This window comes from Lates calcarifer, linkage group LG15 (genome assembly GCF_001640805.2).
Source record: "Lates calcarifer isolate ASB-BC8 linkage group LG15, TLL_Latcal_v3, whole genome shotgun sequence".
Taxonomy (NCBI): Eukaryota; Metazoa; Chordata; class Actinopteri; family Centropomidae; genus Lates; species Lates calcarifer.
This window is the reverse complement of record NC_066847.1, coordinates 3614272-3635028: the sequence shown is the minus strand read 5'-3', so window position 1 is coordinate 3635028 and position 20757 is coordinate 3614272. Positions and strand designations below refer to the sequence as shown.

Sequence of the window (20757 nt, the reverse complement as noted above, 5' to 3'; positions counted from 1 at the left end):
TTAGCGTCCAGCTTGATGTCCCAGTGCTCCAGTTTACATTCCTCTGCTGTGTTGTGATACTTGCTACATTAATATCTGTGTTACACTTCATTTTAACATCCAAAGGGAACATGCTTGTTAAGTTTCACTGGATCTCCGGGCCGTTTCCGGACCACCCCGTCTGGTCTGTGCTTTTTGGCACCTCCCGTCCACTTTGGCTTCTGCAGCCGTACAACAGAGAACAGTAACCTTCAAATATTGCAGAACCACAAAGCCCCATATAGACTGTGTACAGTAATGTATTCACTGTAATAAAAGCAGCCCATGTTATTAAATGAGGTTTTAGTTTCATGTGGCAGCCTTGATGTGTGATGGGATTTGTAATTAAGGGATCAATTATCAAACAATTCAAGTTAAATTAAATAAATTAATTTTTAAAAAGGATTAAGGATGAATGAATGTGGTCATATGTGGGTGGTGGCATGAATGCGTGTCCTTGGAATTACAAACAAATTTATTTTTAGCTTGGTGATGATGCATTTTTAGGTTATCTGGAATTTTTTAGGGGGTTTGTTTTCCCATATGCCCTTCCTTTAAAGGTCCAGTACAGCATTTTGGGAAATTTGCTTATTTGTTTATAGTTAAAATAAGAAGATCAATGCCACTCTCATATCTGTAAGCTAAATACAAAGCTACAGTTATCAAGTGGTTAGCTTAGCTTAGCATAAAGACTGAAAGCAAGTAGAAACAGCTAGCCTGGCTTTGCCTGAGAGAAAGAAACACATATTCCATCTTGTTTGTTCAGTCAGAACAAAAACCAAAGTGTAAAAGCAAAAATTGTTTTATGAAGGATATGTGTTTTTATAAATGATTATGTGCTCTGCTGGTTCTGATGGTTTTATTGCTCCCAGAAAAGAAATATAACATCCTGTAAATGGAGAAAAGTCATTTTTACATTTGAGTTTTTGTGCAGATTAAACAAACAAGATTAAACGTGTTCCATTAGTGAGCTTTAGAAGTGCTGGTAGGCTGATTACATTATGGACAGAGCAAGGCTAGCTGTCTCCCCCCGTTTCCAGAGTTTGTGCTAAGTTAAGCTAGCCATCTGCTGGCTGCAGCTTTATTTACACACAATCAAATATCTAACTCTTTTAACTCTTTACCCTTTAACCTGTCTAGATCTATGAAAATCAATAAAGTGGAAGTTGATACTTTTTAACATGGCAACAGTGCTCAAGCACATATGTCCATGTATACACAGACACACACATGCAAACTCACACGATAACAGCTTTGTCCAGTGTGGTATTACTCCCTTCTATTTTGAGAAATCATTTAAAAGCCACATCTCCAACTCCTCCTCTCTCACAGTTTAATAAACTGGTGAATAGTATCGAGGTTAGCAGTCATAAAACCCAATGGGTCGAGGGTCTGCCGCACCTGAACAAACACACTGCTGAGAAGTGAAGGTGAGTGCTGTGTGAGCAGAGGAGCACCACAATCTGTCCAAAGACATTTCAAATCAGTGAAACTGAGGTGGAATTCCTCAACTGTTTGGGGAAACCCTGAGGAGCTCTGAGTGAAAACCTGAGCAATACTCCACACCTCGCTTATTTAACAGGGTTATTGCTGGATTTCAGCAGGTGTGAGAGAATAAATGTCGCAGGGAATGTTTTTGGAAGTGTCACGTACAGTGTTAAATGGTGTATTTTGGAGGGAGTCGAAATGGAAGCAACAGAGTTGGATTTTATTTCAAACTCTATTTGCCCCCTCAACGCAACTGACAGACAGTGGGGAGAGGAGAGGAAAGCAAGGAGAGAGGAAACAAGGAGAGAGGAGAAGACTAAGTGCAGCCGTCAAGCACAAAAATTATGACGTTTCTTCCGCTCCGAACCATGGGGGATTCAGAGATGAACTGTCTTGCAAAGAGACATATTCAGAGGATAATCCAGCCTTTGTTTAATTCCAACAGCCTGAGTCTTTTGCTTTTTTTCTTCTCACTGGAATCGTGCTTGGCAGGGTCCAGGACTAAGGGCGGTTAAGATTGATGCTCCTTGTCATTGATAGGAAGTAAGAACCGCTAGGCTTCACTGCAAGCCCATGTCCTCATCTCTGGACTCGGCGGGACACTGCATAGTTTGGCAGGGCCTATTCAGGAGGGAAGCCCCGTTAATGGTGAGAACCAATGCCACAGAGTCTGCGTTCCCAGCAAGAGCAGAGAAACGCTGAGGACGGCACTTCCATCTGGCCTCCAGTGAGCCTCAACTCATGATTTCTCAGGAATAACAAGGAGGTGATGGGCAGTTATGCAAGACTGTCATTGCAGTAAAAGTGACAGCATTAATTGTTAATTCAAATCCTTAAAACAAAATATGTTTATGTTTACCTAGCGAGGACCTCTAGTGGCTGTGTGAATTATGACTGTTGCCTGCCAGGAAAAAAGGTGGAAGGAATGCGACATTGTTATAGCATCACAAAACCTTTTAACTAGGAGATCAGGACAGATAGACGGGTCAACAAAGTAACTCTGACACAAAAGATTGCCGTTTCATATCCAGTTTCCTACCAACAGTCAAGACTGGTTTCTTTTAACAATGATCACAAAACTTTCCTTAAATTAAACCGACTTTTGCAAATCTTAACTGAAATCTACTACGAGTAAAAGCTAATTTGTAAAAGTCAGGGAAGGCACTGACAAACTATTTTGGATAACAAACAACAAGTTTTATTGTTTATTCAGGAAAGCCTGTTGCTTTTACCACAGCTACAGAAAATACTTGCTGTCATGTTTCCATTAAATTTATATAACAGAATACCTCAAGCATCGTTCCAGCCAAATATTTCACCCACTGTTCTATATGAGTGTGCAAGGATCATCTAACCTCAGGAATTCATAGGAACTGTAATTGCTACAGTTGCTTCTAACTAACAGTTAAACTAACTCTCACTCATGAGACAGACCTTAGCATGGGTGATAAAGACCTCTAGTGGTATAATTAGCCATGTAGATAGTTTTGGTTTTATTTACTAAGTTTAGATATGTCTGCCTCTGAGATTTCTTCCAGTATAATGGAGCTAAATGGAATTTCCTTTGTGGTGCTCACCAAGCCTGATAATCAGACTGAACTATCATTACTTTTAACTTCATTCTTTCAGCCCAACATAGTGCTCATGTATCAAGTATCATCCTGTCAACGTCATTTTATCTCAAAACGGAAGTTACAGTAGCGGCTGCCAGAAGCAGTTAACAGTTTTCACAATGATCAAAAAATGCATGTAGCTAGATGTAGGAAACTGATCAGTGGAAAGAGACATCAACGGGCACTACACCACAACTACATGAACCACTGAACAAAGCTTGGTAACATCATTGAAAAAAAATAAGACAACATAATTTATGTTGCAGTTACATTTTTATAGCAATGAGCACCACTAACAATATTGTATTCATCTATATTGTTTTGAGGTGGATGCAGAAATGTCAAAGCCTGGATAAATAAACCAAAATTATCTGCATGGGCGGATACCACTAGGAGTCAATTTATTTAAAAACAAATGGCTGTTTCCAGTGGTAAGTGGCCATGGTGCAAGTATGATATAATATTCTGACGTGTTCTAATATAGCCTGTTGTTTTGTGTATATATAAACACAGTATCATTGCCTAGATGTCTCCTGCAATATCAAGCCCTATGCAACAAAAAATACACCTTACTAACAGAGAAGGACTGGCAGCAGGGTGATGTAATACTCTACATTTTTAAACTGAGTTGTTGAATTATATCATGACACATAATCAAGGCCTATAAGTCATAATCAGTCATGTTACGTGACTGAGTTAGACTTTAACAGAGTCTGTTTACGTCCACCTCAACCCTGTCAGGAGCAATGCTTACATAACTGGAGTCATATAAACGCAAGAAGCAAAGTCCTATTGAGCCCCATAAATCCAGCTCCAGTAGGGACCTGCAGTAAGTGCCAATAATTATCAAAATGTACCTTGAATAATGTTGCTATAAAAAGAAAGTATGACCAGACACAAGAAAAATAATCAGCATAGAATGAAATTCAAATGGGCTATTTTTAACCACTCTAACCTTATGAAATGCTTTTACAGGGACATCAATCAGCTGCCTAAATCATCACCCTCAGCGACAAACTCCTGGCACTAACAAGCGACGTCCTTCATGTGCTGCCCTGCGAGTGGTGGGCTGCCCTGTCAGTCACAGAGGTAATGGGCTGTGAACAGCCCTCCACTGTTTGGATTGGAGGGCTGTTGGATGGGGTGCCAACCCAAACAGCGAGTGCCGGACTCGGTGGGATGGTTGGCCAACTCCCCTCCGCTGCTGCCATACTTCATGCTGTCCACACAGCTCAGTCACACGCACTAAACTAAACACACTAACCCTGGTCAGGGCCACTTACAGATCTCACAAACAGGGTATAGAAACTATGTATAGAAAGGGACGGGTGAGGTAAAATGGCTTTCCTCTTATATTTAATTATATTTAAAGTCTATTTCAATTGATTACATTGCAGATTTTATTAATTAAACTTACTGGAATCCACAATACACCTAATAAGACATAAAAGTCTACTTTTCGCTCTTTTATTGCTCTGTTACAAACTGATTATACACAATAGTGATTCTAACTGTTGCCATTTTTTGAAAGGATTTACAGTCACCAATGCAATTATCCAATCAGCCAATCAGCAGCCTACAGCTACACAACAAGTATCAGAATGGGGGAAAAACTGTGGTCTCAGTGACTTTCTGTGGAATGACTGGAATGTGGGTGCCAGATTGGCTGGTGTGAGTATTTCTGAAATTGCTGATCTCCTGGGATTTTCATGCAGAACAGTCTTTAGTTCTGAGTAAACTCCTCAGAGAGGTCAGTTTTCACAATGAGGAGAATGGCCAGACTGGCTGGGTAACTTGAGTTGAGTATTGTTGCTGACCATGTTCATCATTTTATGGGCACAATTTACCATATTCTAATGGCTACCTCCAGCATGATAATGCACCAAGTCATAAAGCAAAGGTCATCTCAAACTAGTTTCATGAACATGAAAGTGAGTTCAGTGTACTTCAGAGGCCTCCCCAGCCACCAGATCTGAATCCAACAGAACACCTCTGGGATGTGGTAGAACAGGAGACTGGCAGAGTGAATGAGCGACTGACAACATCTGCAGAAATGATGTGATGAATCAAGTCAACATGGCCCAAAATTCCAACATCTTGTGGAATCCATGCCACAGCATGGCCATTTTGAGAGTATAAGGAGGAACTATCCAGTATTAGTATGGTGTTCCTAATAAAGTGCTTGGTGAATGTATTTTTGATGGTGTACAAACAAGACTGTCAATATAGTGCATATTCAAATACATATAAAAACCAGGTACTCAAAATTCAGGAAAAGAAAACTAAGGGCTTACAGTACACAGTGGTACAGCAATGTTCAGCTAAAACAAAAACAAAACAAAAAAACAGAGAGAAATAATGTAGAGACAGAGGGTGAAATATAAGAGCTGTTCAGTCTGTTACTTTCAGTTCCAAATCCTGCACAACTTCACACCCAAAAGATTCACCTTAATCCTGTTAATCCTGTACTTGTAACTAATCTCACAGTTACAGGTACAGAAACAGAAAGTGCCTAATCTACTAGATGTCCACAGCAAAAGGTTAATAATAATTTTTACTTTTCTTGTCATTTGCTTTAAGTATTATGAGTCAAATGAAGACTTGTTTACAACCAGTCTGCCGTGTTTCTTGCCTAAATGACTACCTTTCTAACAATGTCACCAATCCACAGATCTCACCAGTTAACACTTCTTTTTATAAGTGATAATGGTGGTAACTATGGACACCCAGGCTGTGAAAATGTTTTACTCTAAAACATCTAACTATCCACATATGAGGCATTAACGCTCATATTCATCCTTCATTTTCACACTTCACCCTTCTCATCAGCGGAGGTTTGTCCTCAGCAGTGTCAGCAGTAGAAACCTCCTCATCTGTCAACACTGTTGATGGAGGGAAGTCTGTCCGTACAGCGAGCAGAGCACACGAGGGCAGCAGACAGCCGGACTGTGGCCTCTGCTGAGCTCAGCGACCCTCTCAACGATCATAACACGCTCTTCTTTTCTACACTTTCTTTAAAAGGCCGTACACACAGGCCCTGTGGACATTATCCCTTTGTGATGACTAAGTTCACTCAGACCAGTCTCTCCCTCTCAGTAGACATCCCCTTTTTCTCTCTTTCATCACACACACAGCAGACAGAGAGTGAGAGCACAGTGGCCTATAGATCACTGTTGATGTTATCTCTGCCTCCCATGAGGCCTTTCACTTGCTCTCTTCTGCTGCAGTGAGCGAGACCCCCACATCCTGACCAAACCACCATACTGACAGAACCAGCAAACCAAGCAGGGGCCCGGATTCTTTTGTCAGCCCCACAACCTGCACCGTGCCAGGAACTTGCCGTCAGAGTGAAGATTTATTGAACTCCGGGCCACTCGGGGGCAGGTTAACCCCCCTCCCCCACGCCCTCCACCCTGCCACACAGCCAGGAGGAGCTCCTCTTTAAACAATAACATCCACATCGGCTGCGTCTCCTTGGGGATGGAGGACAGCGGAGGAGAGCAGAGGAGTGCTGAGCACATCTGTTTGTCTTAACAACTGCTGTTGTCTGCAGGGCTGAGGGGGAGGGAGGGGTGTGGACACACCAGCTAACAGCTACAGAGGATGTTGTGAGGTGGCAGGATAACTGAAGTAATGAGCAGAAGAGGTGTGACAAGAAAGAATCAGCAGGACAAAAAGCACAGAAACTAATGCACAGCTGCGATGGACCCTGCTGTAGAGCAAAGGACACTGGAGAAAGAGGAGAGAGGAGATTTTGCAGATTCAGGCTGTTTATTTAGAGCACACGACAACTGGTAACTCCTAATTTGTGTTGTGCTCTCTAGTGACACTGTAAACATACAGAGAGTAACCCGCTAGACAGAAATCGGCAGGCTGGATAGTCTTTACATGTCATGGACTGGTCCTTTGTAAGCATTTTGTTCAGAGCGCATGCATGGTTTGAGAAGCACAAAGATTTTAAGGAGAGTAATGCAAGTTGAGGATAAGAGGCTTGTGGATTTTGCTTTGCTTTTTTTTTTCCAGAGTTGAAATTTATTAAAGGTGATTTGCAGGTGAAAATATGTCATCTATTAAAACTTTTTATTGAAACTTTTCTCTGGGAAATGGTGTTGTAGAAATGGACGGTTGTTTATTTCCCTAGATAACCAAAGTGAGTCTGACCTTTGGATTAAAAATCATGAAAAGGTCATTTGAACATCCTGGAAAGTTGTCGTTTTCTGGAAAACTGTGCATCTTAATTGGTGGCCTGATGCTGAACTAGTGGGTGGAGCTAAAAAAAAATTTATTCAATTCTATAATGTCATCACAAATTTTTCACCATTCCCATCCAACCGCATTTTCTCCATAATAGTTGACTGCTTTACACTAAAAACCAACCCCTCGCTGTCTTGTTTCAACAAGAAATTCATCACATACAAAGAGTAATGGAGTAATGATAGCATTTCATGAGACCTTTCAGTGATTCTCTGATGTTCCTGAGCTATAAGTGTAACACAGCAGCAGCACTTAGTGTGGTGAGACTACAGCAGAGTAACTCCATTACCTCACATATAATCAGAGTATGGACAGCTGACTTGCTGATTAATGGCTTCAGCCAGGCTGGCATGCCTGGATATAGATGCTGCCTGAGAGTAGAGCTGCTATTAGTGGTGTTTGCGATACGAGGTTAGAATAAACAGAATCAACAGGCCTGTCAACAACATGGCCGCATCCGAACCAAGTCGGCCTCCTGCTCACCCAAAGCCATCTGGTTCCAGGCTGGTTCAAAATAGACGACTTTTGAATATAAATAGTCTGTCTGATGGTGAAAGAGGGCCAGAGGGGAAAACAGCAGAAAAAATATAGGGCAAATTGGAAGTTGTTTTCTATTCCTGTCAGTCACCAGGTTACTGAACCAACGTGGCTTCGGTGGCTGTTAATATTTAAACCAGTGGTTAAATGTTGAGTCAGGGTTGTATTATTCCAGAGGTTAGAGGAGTTACACTTTCTAACACTTCACTTTTTGAAAAGCAAAATACAACAATAGAAGTAGAACTGACTGACACTACAGTGTATCAACTGCGGGACGTGCACCAATGATACGAGTTCAGGCAAATATGGATATCTAGACTTAAGATAAATGAGCAGCACCTCATTTGACTCAGTGGTCATTCAAATGTTTGAAATTTTGGCTCAACTTTAACCACGGCTGGTGTTTGTCTACCCAGATTCAGACTAAATGCCAAGCAAAGGCCACAAACACAGTCTAGTCACAGGCTTTTGCTAATATATCTGTCAATGTAGAATCCTGAACTTCATCCAGGCCTGAACGCCTGCAGACTGGCGTAGCTCACTTTCCTTTCAATCTGCTGCTATCTCCAAGATCACAGCGTCTGGCGAGAGCAAAGCCAAGTAGTAATGTCTCCTCAGCAAAGAAGGCATCGGCACAGACGACTGACTGCCTTTCAAAGTACTTTCCACCTAATTATCTTCGAGCTGTCCTTTCATGTGGAAGTCATGAGAGGGAAACTATGAAAAAAAGGGCCATAAAACTGGTCAAACTGAAAATGATATTTTACACTGAGGCTAATAAGGGCTTGTATTTCCCAGCAGAGGATGTCACTTTTGCTTCTTTTTGTAGTTTTCTATTGTGAATTTTCCTTATTACGCAATATTAAGATTTATAGCTCATATGTCTTGACACAATAGGATTAAAGATGCAGTGTTCCTGCTGTTTTCATGCAAAAACTGGTCAGACTGTAAAACTGTTCCAAGATATGAATGCAATAAAACAAGACAGACCCTCCTAAAGCATTGTTACATGACATTCTGACACTCATTAAACTGCTGAAAAGCACTTTCTAGCCGCATCCTACATATGTCTCATTCTTTAGTGCTTCATTATAGGCAACATCCATCCCACACATTGGAATATTTTGGTTGAACCTTGCTTTGGAAAGATCCAGAGGTCAAATTCTGGTTGACCGAGATGACCTCGGCTGACCAGAGTGAGGAGTGAGGACCGTGCCGGCTCTCTGCTGCGGTCAGAGCGAGCCGCGTCCCTTTGGTAACGAGGGGAAAAGCTTATATATCCTGAGCGAGCGCTGTGGCCACACAGCACCAGACAATTATCTGCGACCCCACAATGTTCCATAATAACAACCCCAACGGGCTGGAAGTAGAGGAAATGAAAGTAAGTGGAAACTTTTTTTTATTTATTTTCTGAGACATAAAAAATGATTCTGCAGTTCAAAAATAAAAGAATTCCGACCAAATAAACCAAGCAGATATGTGATACTGTGAGCGTCATTCCTCTGCATCGTCAGACAATGAGGGCAACTGCGGGAACACACACATCATTAAACCCACTTTCAGGTTTCAGTGAATATTACTCAGCAGAGTCAGCAGACACATTACCATGGTAATTCTAAAAATAAGTCGCACACATGGATCATCAAACCTCAAAACATCGACATTTGCTGCTTATCCAGGTTTCCTAGTTTGGCAAAACACGAAGTGTGGAGCTTTATTTACACAACTGACTGTCAAGGTGAAGACACTGAGGTTTGACTTACAAAAATGACAAAAACTGCCGGGGAAACATGCCCAACTTTTTCCAACTAAGGGTAGTGGTTTAGTTTCACTCTGTGATAAAACAACCTACTGTGCACGTAACACACTTATTCACTACAGAAACAAAGCAATGACCCTACAAGAGGTTAAATAGCCATAGTGCTCACTGTTCAGTTAAAACTGAAGAAGCCTTTCAGATGAGAGGTGAGATGTTTTCAAGAACCTCAAGCAAGTCCAGTTCCTGATGAATAGTGCTTAGAAATACCACAAATAAAAATGTAATAACTCTTACTATATATATGTTGTAAATACAAAGGCCTAGATCAGATGCCATTATCTATAATGTATCCAAATATATCAGACATGTTAATACCAGGTGTAACTGGGGTCTTTATTATCTCTCACTCAGTATGACCTCAAGTGGTCACTTGAGAGCAACAAATGGTCATGAGAGGACTGTCAGGGACTCATCAACAACACAAAAACAACAACAAGTCATGTGCTCCAGGATAAGAGATAAGATAGAAGTAGTAACTGGAGACAGAGGTTGACTCTGTGACCACAACCAAAGCTGCATCATGTCACGAGAGGCCTTGTGACACCCTGATACAAAGACTTATTGTAGTGTGTTAGAATATTTTTTTCTTCATTTGTAAATAAAGTAGGGACAAAGCAGTTATGCTCACTGTTATCAATGTAGAACCATAACACACATACAAATACCATTATGCTGCTTACAAGACATCAAATTATTCAACTTGTTAAGACGTTTCTGTCTTATAAACATTTTTGTAATATCTGAAATCACCATATCTCACTGAAATTAGACAATCGTGATGAACATTTTTCATTATTGTCAGCATTTACATGCATAACAATTCATCAGTTAATAATTAATATTAAATGGCCAGCTCTTTATATCAACAGACTTGTCTATAACATGGGTAATGCGTCTGATATGCTTCCAAATCCAGTTAGATCACCTTCTCTGCAGGGAGAACCTGTGGAGTTATGGTGTTCTTAAGACACACAGACACACACACACATGCCCCACAGTAACAATAATAATGTCCAACATGCCCTCTGGAGCTAAAATTACCTCCAGTGCACATTAGTGACACGGTGGTATAATGGACGTGTCCTGAGGTGATGTTCCTGGTCACCTAAAAAATCATGTAGGGCCCTTCTTGGCGAGCCTCAGCAGCTGGTTTAAAAACACAGCTTCTGTTTAGCCAGATTCTAACTCTAACATCAACACAGCGGCAGTGGACTTTCATCCAAAACTATGCGGACTAGACGTCGGGCAGCTTGATGTGCCACTGACACAAATAAACATCAGTGCAGGCCACAAATAAATACCTCTTTTCCGGTGTTCTGTGTGGCAGCTGAGCATCTGGCACGAGCATCAGCCAACACACATGGAAAGAGATGTTTTTTTAAAGATGTTGAGCCACTACTTTAGAAATACTGTATCTGGCACATATACACACACACACACACACATATATATATATATATATGTGTGTGTATTTTTCAGTATAGTGATGCTGCAGGGGACATTGCTGCTTCAGAGCCATGACTATATACAGCATGTTGCTGTGACAGCTCCGGGTTAATACCACAGTCCTCTGGAGACCACGGCCTCTCACATCTGCACAGCTCTAAACCAGCTGGATGTAACTCAAAAATAATTGCTTCCTCTGCAACGTCCAGGAAAGCATGATGTGTGTGCTATCTTCACGACTCCTCCCTGCGGGGATGGCAACTAAATCAACATTTTACGACCATTTATCATCAACTCGCTTTGTAGTTTTTTCTGTTAGTATTATCTGAGAGGACAGTAAGCTTGGTGCTGGCAGTTATATTGGCCAAGTAATGTTCCATTCAATATACTTTAGACAGAGAACACAAACACAACATTAGATGCTCCACCATCATTGTTATGGTTTGAATGTGTAAAAACTTCATGTGCATGAATAAGACAGTCATATTCCTCAGTAAAGTATAACTGCTTGAAACATACTGAGCATATGTTTGGTCAGTGGAGAAGAGGATTATGCTGTAGAAATGGTTTGGAAAGTTTCTACTGACACTTTAATACTTTTTCCACCAGGAAAAGTGGTCACTATTCAAAACCATAGTAACCACCATGAATCTAGGCTGACCACAGCCGCCATGCTCCGTGAAGGAGCAAACTTCAAAGCTGTCACGTCCACCTTTTAAGCCTGAGTGTTCCTTCACAAAATGATGATGGTTTTGGGCGAGTATCACTTCAGCAGTTTCTTGTTTGAAAGCTCTGTGTCTGCCTCCATGCCATAAAAACACTCAGGAGGTGCAAACTTGTTTCTATGTAACCACACAGCAATAACTGCTTAGCAACAACACTACAGCCTAAAGAAATAGTACTATGAAAAAAGTTTCAGTAAACTGCATTCAAATCCCTGTGTTCTTCAGTGGAATGTGTACATCGGTGAGAGTGACTTGTGTTAGTACCGTGAGCAAAGCGGTGGACCCAGTAGTAGCCAAAGTCCACCCCCAGGAAGGTGAACCACCAGGTCCAGGCAGAGTCCCAGGGCAGCTCCACCAGGCGGTACCGGTCCCACACATATATGTAAGCAGTCAGCTCACAGCTTCTCATCAACAACCTGAGGGAGGAACAGTCAGAGCTTTGTGTCACTTCACAGTCTGTGTATGTATATGCAGTTCATGTTACAGCTGCACTGCTCAGTGTGTGAGGTTTACTGATCACCTTGTGCTGCACATTGACAAAGACAAAATAAAAACTAATCTTTATATGCTACTTTAAACAGTATATACTGTATGATCACACATCAAAATTCAATTCTCCAGCTGTCACTGAATATCAAACATAGTTATGAGACCACACTGGCGAGCTGCCTTGTCGGCCTTTTTCAGCTCTATAGCTGTTTTCCATTTCAAGGGCTATGTCTGTGGAAGTCACATTTCAAGACAGAATGCATAACAATGTGAGAACATGGCTGCCGTGTACCAAATGCAGCAGAGATATTTTATTTTGTCTATTGTGGCCTTCAAAATACCAAAAGTCACTACACGCAGTTTTAAGGGGCATACACTGACAAAGATGCTAGAGTACAGCGCTTCCTTTGCATATACGTACATTGACAAATTTTGTATTTACATCAAGAGCTTTGTGCTTTACAATCTGATCTTAGACTGATCTTCAATTTTAGCCAAATTTTAGGAGAATGTAGAAGTTTTTTTTTTATCTGAACAAGTTGGAAGTGCCTTTCTCAGCCCTGAGTAGTGTCAGCAGGTATTCCTTTCAGACTGCAACAACCTTCTTCAATGAAACAGGGCAAACTGTATGTAGCCTGACAGCTGAAACCCAGGGAAAGAGCAAAGCTGCAAAACACCTTTCTGCTACTTATTGAGCTTATTGCTTTGAGCGCATAATAATAACTGTAACTCTTAAATAATAAAGTGAGGGTGACAAAAATGGGATTATCCCCACTGGACATTACGGCCCTTGTGTTTGAAGAGAGAAATGGGACACAGCTTTCATTTTCTCCACGCTAAGCTACACCTAATTTTCCAGAACCTATAGAGGAACACCATGTACCCCTGTTTCCCCCCACCACATGGGCCTCACTTTGGTGGCCTTTTAAACAAGAAGATTTAAAGTTACAGCTTTACTGATTTACCTGAATCATGCAGGTGCCAACAGCTCTGATAATGACAAAAAATGTCAGATAAAAAAAAGGTTTTTAAAAAAAATTCTGGTACTACACACAGTAATATCATCCTATTATATCACACTGTATGACCTGCATTAACACTCACAGTGGGAGTCTGGAGATCATTCCAGCAGATATAGAGGTGAGTCCATCACTGATGGTGATCACTGGGGCTCCTGTCTTCAGCACACCCACCAACAGCTCCAGAAATATCAGCCCTACAAAGACAGGAGTGGCCTGTACGCACACGCACACACACACACACACACACAGGGGGAATCATGATTCAGCAGTGTTACAAACTGTGAAAACAACACAGTTTCAAGTCCACTGTTGCCTTTCCCAGTTATGTTGAGCATGAGTATTTGTTTTGGCAGATGAGCTAAAAGCTTGCAGGTCTTTCATGTCTTGTGATCCATGGTGTTTGTTTCACTGTGCGAGGCTGAAGCAGCGGGACTAAAGCCACAATGTATTGGCAGATCGGAGATCACAAACATTTGTCTGAGCAGAGCTGCACTGGAGGTAGAAATGATCTCACTGGTCGAGCGAAACATCAGGGCTAACAAAACACACATTTTAATTTTTAGGTAATGTTAGCTAGTTAGCTAGTTAGCCTGTTAGCGTAGTAGCCAGTAACCATCGACATGTAACTGCCAGGTTGAGCAGGTATGCTAGCTGGCTTTTCATGAATAGTTAAGTCTGAGAATAAAATATTTAAGTCATCTACCAATCTATTGTTATTATATACATGGTTTATATTTCACTTAAGCCCTGTGATAGACTGGTTACCTGTCCAGGGTGTAGCCCACCTCTCACCCAGTGTCAGCTGGGATTAGCTGGGATTAGATCCTTGAGGATAAGCGGTACAGATAATGGATGGATGGATATATTTCACTCAGATGTCCTTCTCTGCTGTATAAGTTTACTAGTTACCAAATTTTCGATCCAGAGGCCTGAGGCTCTTTGGTTTCCAAATTCCCATTAGAAACACATTTTAAAAAGTAATGGCCTTAACATTAACAACAAGAATTCATCCAACACTGACCCTGAACCAGAACATAATCTTGCAACAGATTGTGATTGGATATTTGTACCTCGGGAGTTGTAGCTAACTTCTCTCCATATGTTTTTATGTACACAGGTCTGACTTAATATGAAAGCACAAGATATTTTCTAGTTGCTCATATTTTCTACTGATAGTTTGAAGAGGGTTTCTTGTCCATCCAAGGCTTGGAGTTGCTCCAACTTCGAGTCATCTTATGTTGCCTATGTAGAAAATGAATGAGACTTTTACTTCTCGAACTCAGTTCTCCCAAAATAAATAATCCCATTTTGTAACTCAATAAAGAGGAAATCAAAACTTGTCTTTCCAAACTTGCACATTTTGTGACAGCACATCCCAAGTAACCTGTGGTAACTAACAGGGCGACAGAAAGTTAATTTTACAAAGTCATCCTATAATAAGTGACCTCAGCTAAATGAAGAGGTAAAAATAACTTGCTGCAGTTTTTGTCTGTATTTTCAACTTTAAAGACATGCTGCAGCAATGTGGCTGACAAATGTGTTATCCATAAAGACAAACATGTACAGGATGTTTTTATTTTAATTAGCAGCTAACAAACAAAGATTAAAATGACAATTCTACTTTCCAAATGTTGCAGAGAATGGATGACATTTAGTAAGTAGTTACGACAAAACAAATGGTGAGCACTAACTATACAGTCAGTGACGAGCCTCTATTTCTAACTGTGCTGGAAACATGTAATAACCTCTTAATGGGTCTGTCAAACATGGAACAAATTAGTGAGGGACAGGGTTAGCAAACAGGTCATGACTGCGACTTCAGCAGCGTGTCAGCCCTGCTGGTTAGCTTTAGCTGGAAGGCGCTCATTGACCAAGTCACTGCAGTCATAACTGGGACACATGGTCCCGCCAAGAGCGAGGGCGTGACGGGACCGCAGAGGAGCACATCTGCAGGTGGGGAGGGAGGAAGTATGTGTGTGTGTGTGTGAGAATGGAAGTGAGAGTGACTGTGTATGTGTGTGTGTGCGCGCATGTGTGTGCATATCCACATGTGAATGCTTCCACTTTAGCAATGCAGGTGTGTGACGTGAGTGTGTGTGAATGTGTGTGCACAAGCAGAGGCGAGAGCACCAACAGGGACATGCGATCACACGCAACGCTCCAACATCTGGCAGCAGACTGCGGAGCTGCAGCTAACAAATGGGCTCGCAGCGCAGGCAGACCTCCTCCAGACCCGCTGAGAGAGAGATTATCTTTCTGGACGCCAGCCTAAAACCTTCCCTCCTTTTTTTCCCTCTCCTGTCTAGCAGATAGTTTTACCTCTGCAGCTCTGCGTTCTTGACAGCTCGGGACAAAATTATTCAGCAGGGCAAGTTCATTCTCATGTGCTGTGAGGGAAAAAGCTTGTCTTTGTTAAAGTATTTTTTCTTCTTATCACATGCATCTCTCCTTTTTCCATCACTGTCTCCATTTTTTGCTCCTGTTTTTCCTTTTGTTTCATATAAATGTTTTTTCTTGGTCCCTTTTTGATCTTGCATGCCATAAAAATGTCTTTCCCTGTGTTTTTATCTTTTTACAAATAAACTGAAAATCACACTAAGGAAAGCCTATTTTATACTGCAGCATACTTGAGCTTGTGTGGACTGTTTGTTGTGGCATCTAATAATCTTATTTTATTTTCTTCTGAATTCAACCTTACATGGAACATGACATTTGTGGACCAGATGTCTGCATTTTCCCCAAACAGTTTCTTTTTTTTTTTTTTTTTTTTTTTTTAATGGGGTTACAGACGACTGATGTTGGCTGAAAACATACAGCCGGACAATACACTTTTATCACAGCTGAGAGATCTGGCAACAACCCACAACTCATAATTCCAAACAACTCCAAAATTAGAAGATTGTGTTTTGTTTTTTCTAATTAATTTGGCTGTTGGGACCAGAGAAGAACAGTTGTGCAGAATAATTAATGACACATCACAAACTGTAAACAGTGTGGAGTCACAAACTTGCTCACACACACACACACACACACACACACACACACTCATGCTAACTTTTAACACCATCAAGCCCTGCAGCAATAACAAATTTGTTTAATCATGTTTGGTAGTGGATTATAGGGACTCCTGCTGTGGGGGTAATTGTTCTCCTCCCCTGATGTGCTCCATAAAACCTCATGACAAACATGTGTTGTTAAACCTGCACCAGACATTCGCCACAATAAAAGGAAAATGAGACACAGTAAACTGACAGTAAGAAGTAGCAGAAACCCCTGATGTTTTTTGTTTTGTTTTTTTTTTAATTTAAGCAAAAAGTTAGAAGTGATTAAGTAGATTTACTGAAGTGTTGGACTTAAGTAGAGTTTGGAGCTTGACCTACATTTGTTTCATGACTTTAGTTACAGTCACTATGTTTTCATTTATAATGCTGCGTGTTGGTCAGATTCAGGGCGGCAACTAACTATTATTTCCAGTATTAATCAGCTGATTCTTTTCTCAATTAACTGATTATTTGTTTGTTCTACAAAAATACAGAATGGTTTAAAAGACAACTAACAATAAAAATAAATAACTGGTGGTGTTTTTGTTCTTTTACAAATCTGCTCATCCTTCACACAGGACAAACAGGACAAATGACAGACTCGTTGTGACGAATCAAATCTTTTTACTTCATGCTGCATGAAGAGGATAGCATGGTTGTTGTCTGCGGGGACTTTCAGAATGTCTTCCTTCATAAACCATCAGGCAAACAAAATAATATTTGTCACACACTGAGGAGCTGTCCTCCTCTTTAATTTATCTCTCAGTCGACTATCAGCTGGCTCTCATCTGACTTCCTCACAACTTCAATACAAATTAACCTTTTCCACTAAATTTGTTATGGTCTCCGCTAGTTTTGAGTGGAATCACTGTAATCAAGTGTGCGTCATAATGGAGGCCATTGCACCAAGCACAATGGTGGATCTCATCCATTACCTACAAGTGTTTGTTCTCTTATTACAGATATTTGTCAGCAGATCAAATATTTGACCTTTCTTCCTCCGGTGTTGCCTTCTCTATCCTCTCTTTCCAACTTGTAGAAAATGACACACCCACTAATGTTGTCATGGTTTGCATTTGAAAAGCTGCTATTATTTGGTTCCAGATGGGAACCAGCTTTTCATGTTCTGAACTCATATATTTTTGAAATGATCAAAAAGGTTCAAATTTAAACGTACAAACTTGAACAGAACCCATTCTGTGTTGATGGAAAATGGGAAACAGAGTACCATAGCCATCAGCAAATCAATACTTGGGTTACTCAATCTGAAATTTTCATTTCCCACACTTACTGTACAGGTGCTTGTGTTTAAACTTTTTTCATCCATACGTTATTTAGTTTTATAGAAGAAGGTTGAAATTCCTCATAATAAGGTATCAAAAATGTGCCTTCATGTCTGTTCTGAAGCTCAGGTATCGCTAATTTTCAAATGATATCAGCCAAATTTATGCAGCCTTACTGTCCAAGTTCCACAGATAATTAGTATTCTTACTTAAATTTAGATCCAATTAACATGATCACAAAATAAGATAGCCACAAAGTTTCTTTGTCTTTACTCTGAAACGGGAAGGACCAGTTGCAGTTTACTCTGGTATTCATGTTACACCTGGAGTGACCTGTAACACAACCAAACTAAAAGTTTTAGGTTCTTGTGTCTGTGTGTATTTTTCTATTTATTCTGTATTTATGTTTTTTTATGTCCCTTTTATCTCCTCTGTGAAGCACTGTGTGATGTCTCTGCTCTTAAAAGGTGCTACATAAATAAAGCACCCACTTACCTAACGTACTGACTTACCATGTACGCTGTTTGATTTCATGATGACGTTTAGACACTACCCTATGGGAAAGAGGTTGGAGAACTTTCTCATCCTGTAGAGAAGCTTGTAAACCACTGACTGATAAAGTACAAAAATACATCTTGTTGATTAATGGGTTAATCTACTAGTAATTAAATAATTGTATTATACATATAATAAATTGCTTCTTATATATGAAGTGTTAGTAGACCTATTGAATTGCCTCACAGAGTTGATGTACTGTCTTTAATTTAAAATACTCTGTAACTCAGTGTCTCACCGGGGGGTCTGGGGTCTTGTTGGGTTTGAGTCTGTAGCTTTTAATCAAAAATCAATTTGTCTTCAAAACCTTGGCATGAAAGAGTCCTACGTGCTGAACCCAGCCTTGCAATAAAGTTCTTCTACTACAGTAAAAGACAGTAAAGGTCGTCTGAGGTGTCTCACACTGAGAGGAAGGACTGGTTTGACATCTGCACAACAAATCACAACATTTACTGGAAGTGAGTGAGAGCGAGGCCATACTCACCTGCTGCACATACTGAGGAACATCTTCCACCTTCTGAAAAGATGATTCATTCGGTGTGAGCATTAAAAACATGGCCCGGAGCCCCGCGGGCACCGAACCGAGCTCCACAGCTTCAGCCATTGCCAGCACTTTGCTCCTCCCGCTGCGCTTCAGGTGGGTTTCCTTTACCTGTGCAGGTATTACACTGTAGGCTCACGCAGGCAGGACCTTCCTATAAACCTGACTCCTGCTACTGAGCTTTTAACAGCCTTGTTTTTATCTGTCTCGCGTTAAGTAGGTCAGCTGCGAAATGGAGAGCGTGACAGCACATGAGCAAACTTCTCACATGGCAGAAAGTCGAGTGTGTGTCACTTTAAACGGCCGCAGGCAGCAGTTACTGCAGCGTTTACCTACTAATCCTGCTTCATCTGTAAGAGGCGACTTTACCTTTAGTCTGGACTCTTCTAGGTGTCGCCTTCCGAGTGGCTTTATCTCGCGAGAATTTGTGGTTATGTAACCCCACTGTAAGTTAGTGAGTACTGTGGAGTGTCTTTGGCAGCTAAGCTCGAGTTTCCGTCTGTTCGTGGTCATAAATTGTCTTTGTTTGAGTGGTGTTCAGTTTTAAAAATTATTTGGGTGTAAAACTTACTTGAGTACCAAAAGTATAAGTATTCAGCAGGGCTGTGGCTAGGTATCAGGAGCAGAGAGTTCCCCTGGCCCCCTTTCCCACCTCAAGTTTATTTTTCGTCGTATTTTAACCAAATGTAACTGGGCCACATGTACAGTGTTTACATATTTACACAGAATAGATCATATACTAGTTAAAGGTTAGACTAGTATGGTCTCAAAAAATACTAAGTCTGCACTCTGTACCTGTTGAAACCTGTGTGTATTTTTCAGATAATATGAAAGTCAATGTCTTCCCCTCTCAATCCACCTTCAAACTCAAATCAGGTGGAAACGCTTCTGTCACTTCTTTTCTAGTATAAACCAGCCCTTAGCTTGCAGAGGGCGGTGTGTTAAGTGAATGGGTGCAGATAAGAGGGGGGTCAGTGGGACACTGGACCAGACATACTGTTCAACCTTAGTGATTGGCCCAAGTTAGTGAGTTGAGTGCCCACCCGATGACTCAAGTGACTTGCCTGCTCTTTCACTGGGTGGGAGTCACGGACAGTTTAAAGGTACACGAGGTCAGGTTAGATAATGGTGTCACCTGTTAATGATAGTAGACATGTGATAGCACAGGCTGATGCCCCCCAATGACAGGCCAAACATCATTTCCCATCAGTACTGTGCTTGGGAATGCTCATCCAGCTGTCTCACTGAAAATGCAAGAATTTGCCTTATGATGATAGAGGTCATGATAGAGGTCATTAAGAGACCAAAGCCCATTTTCCTTTACTGCATACAGTTGTAATGCTGGTTGTAGTTAAATAGAATAGAGGCATGTTACAGCAGGACTCTCTCCCCACATTAATTAAATGCTCATATTGAACTTTAGGCCAGATGTGCTCACTTTTGTTGTTGTTGTTTTATTCAACAGTCAAGAGTCAGGAGTTAAACATCAGTAAACACCTGCAAGTGAAGTGAAGACCGTATTTGGAGGTGAGTATATATGAGTCATTTTATAATCAAGTTAGATTATTAAGGCCCAGTGGAAGAGATGAGTGTCCTCCATACTTGCACTGAATTATAGTTGCAATCTTTAAAAAACAAGGATCACATTCATCCCGTGGATTGCTTTAGGGGAAAGAGGGAAAAAAGGACAAACCTCACATGTCGTGTGAGGTGCCTCCTCAACAAATTAGAATGCACAATCACAATGTGGTGAAAGATGAGATCAAGTCATGAAATTATTTTCAACTGGATTTTGTAACAGAATACGATCCTTTGCGGGTTCTCTCTCTGAGCCTTGGCAGGAATCCTGACCCTACCCTGAGGCAAAGGTGAATTTAGCATGCACCCCCGTCACCAGCTTTCTACACTCTCTGCAATGTTTAATTC

The 20757-nt window shown here is 41.0% G+C and overlaps 1 protein-coding gene across 1 annotated transcript in view; it reads right to left on the bottom strand.

The window, feature by feature from the left end:
• agmo (alkylglycerol monooxygenase) overlaps nucleotides 1-19245 on the bottom strand; it is a 45334-nt gene extending 26089 nt beyond the window's left edge. Inside the window, exons 1-3 of the mRNA XM_018676134.2 lie at nucleotides 18775-19245; nucleotides 13494-13624; nucleotides 12165-12316 (exon numbers count right to left, since the gene is read on the bottom strand). Of these exons, the coding sequence (XP_018531650.1) occupies nucleotides 12165-12316; nucleotides 13494-13624; nucleotides 18775-18894 (403 nt within the window). The 5' untranslated portion in view covers nucleotides 18895-19245. The remainder of the gene's footprint in view (nucleotides 1-12164; nucleotides 12317-13493; nucleotides 13625-18774) is intronic.
• Nucleotides 19246-20757: the final 1512 nt, after the last annotated feature.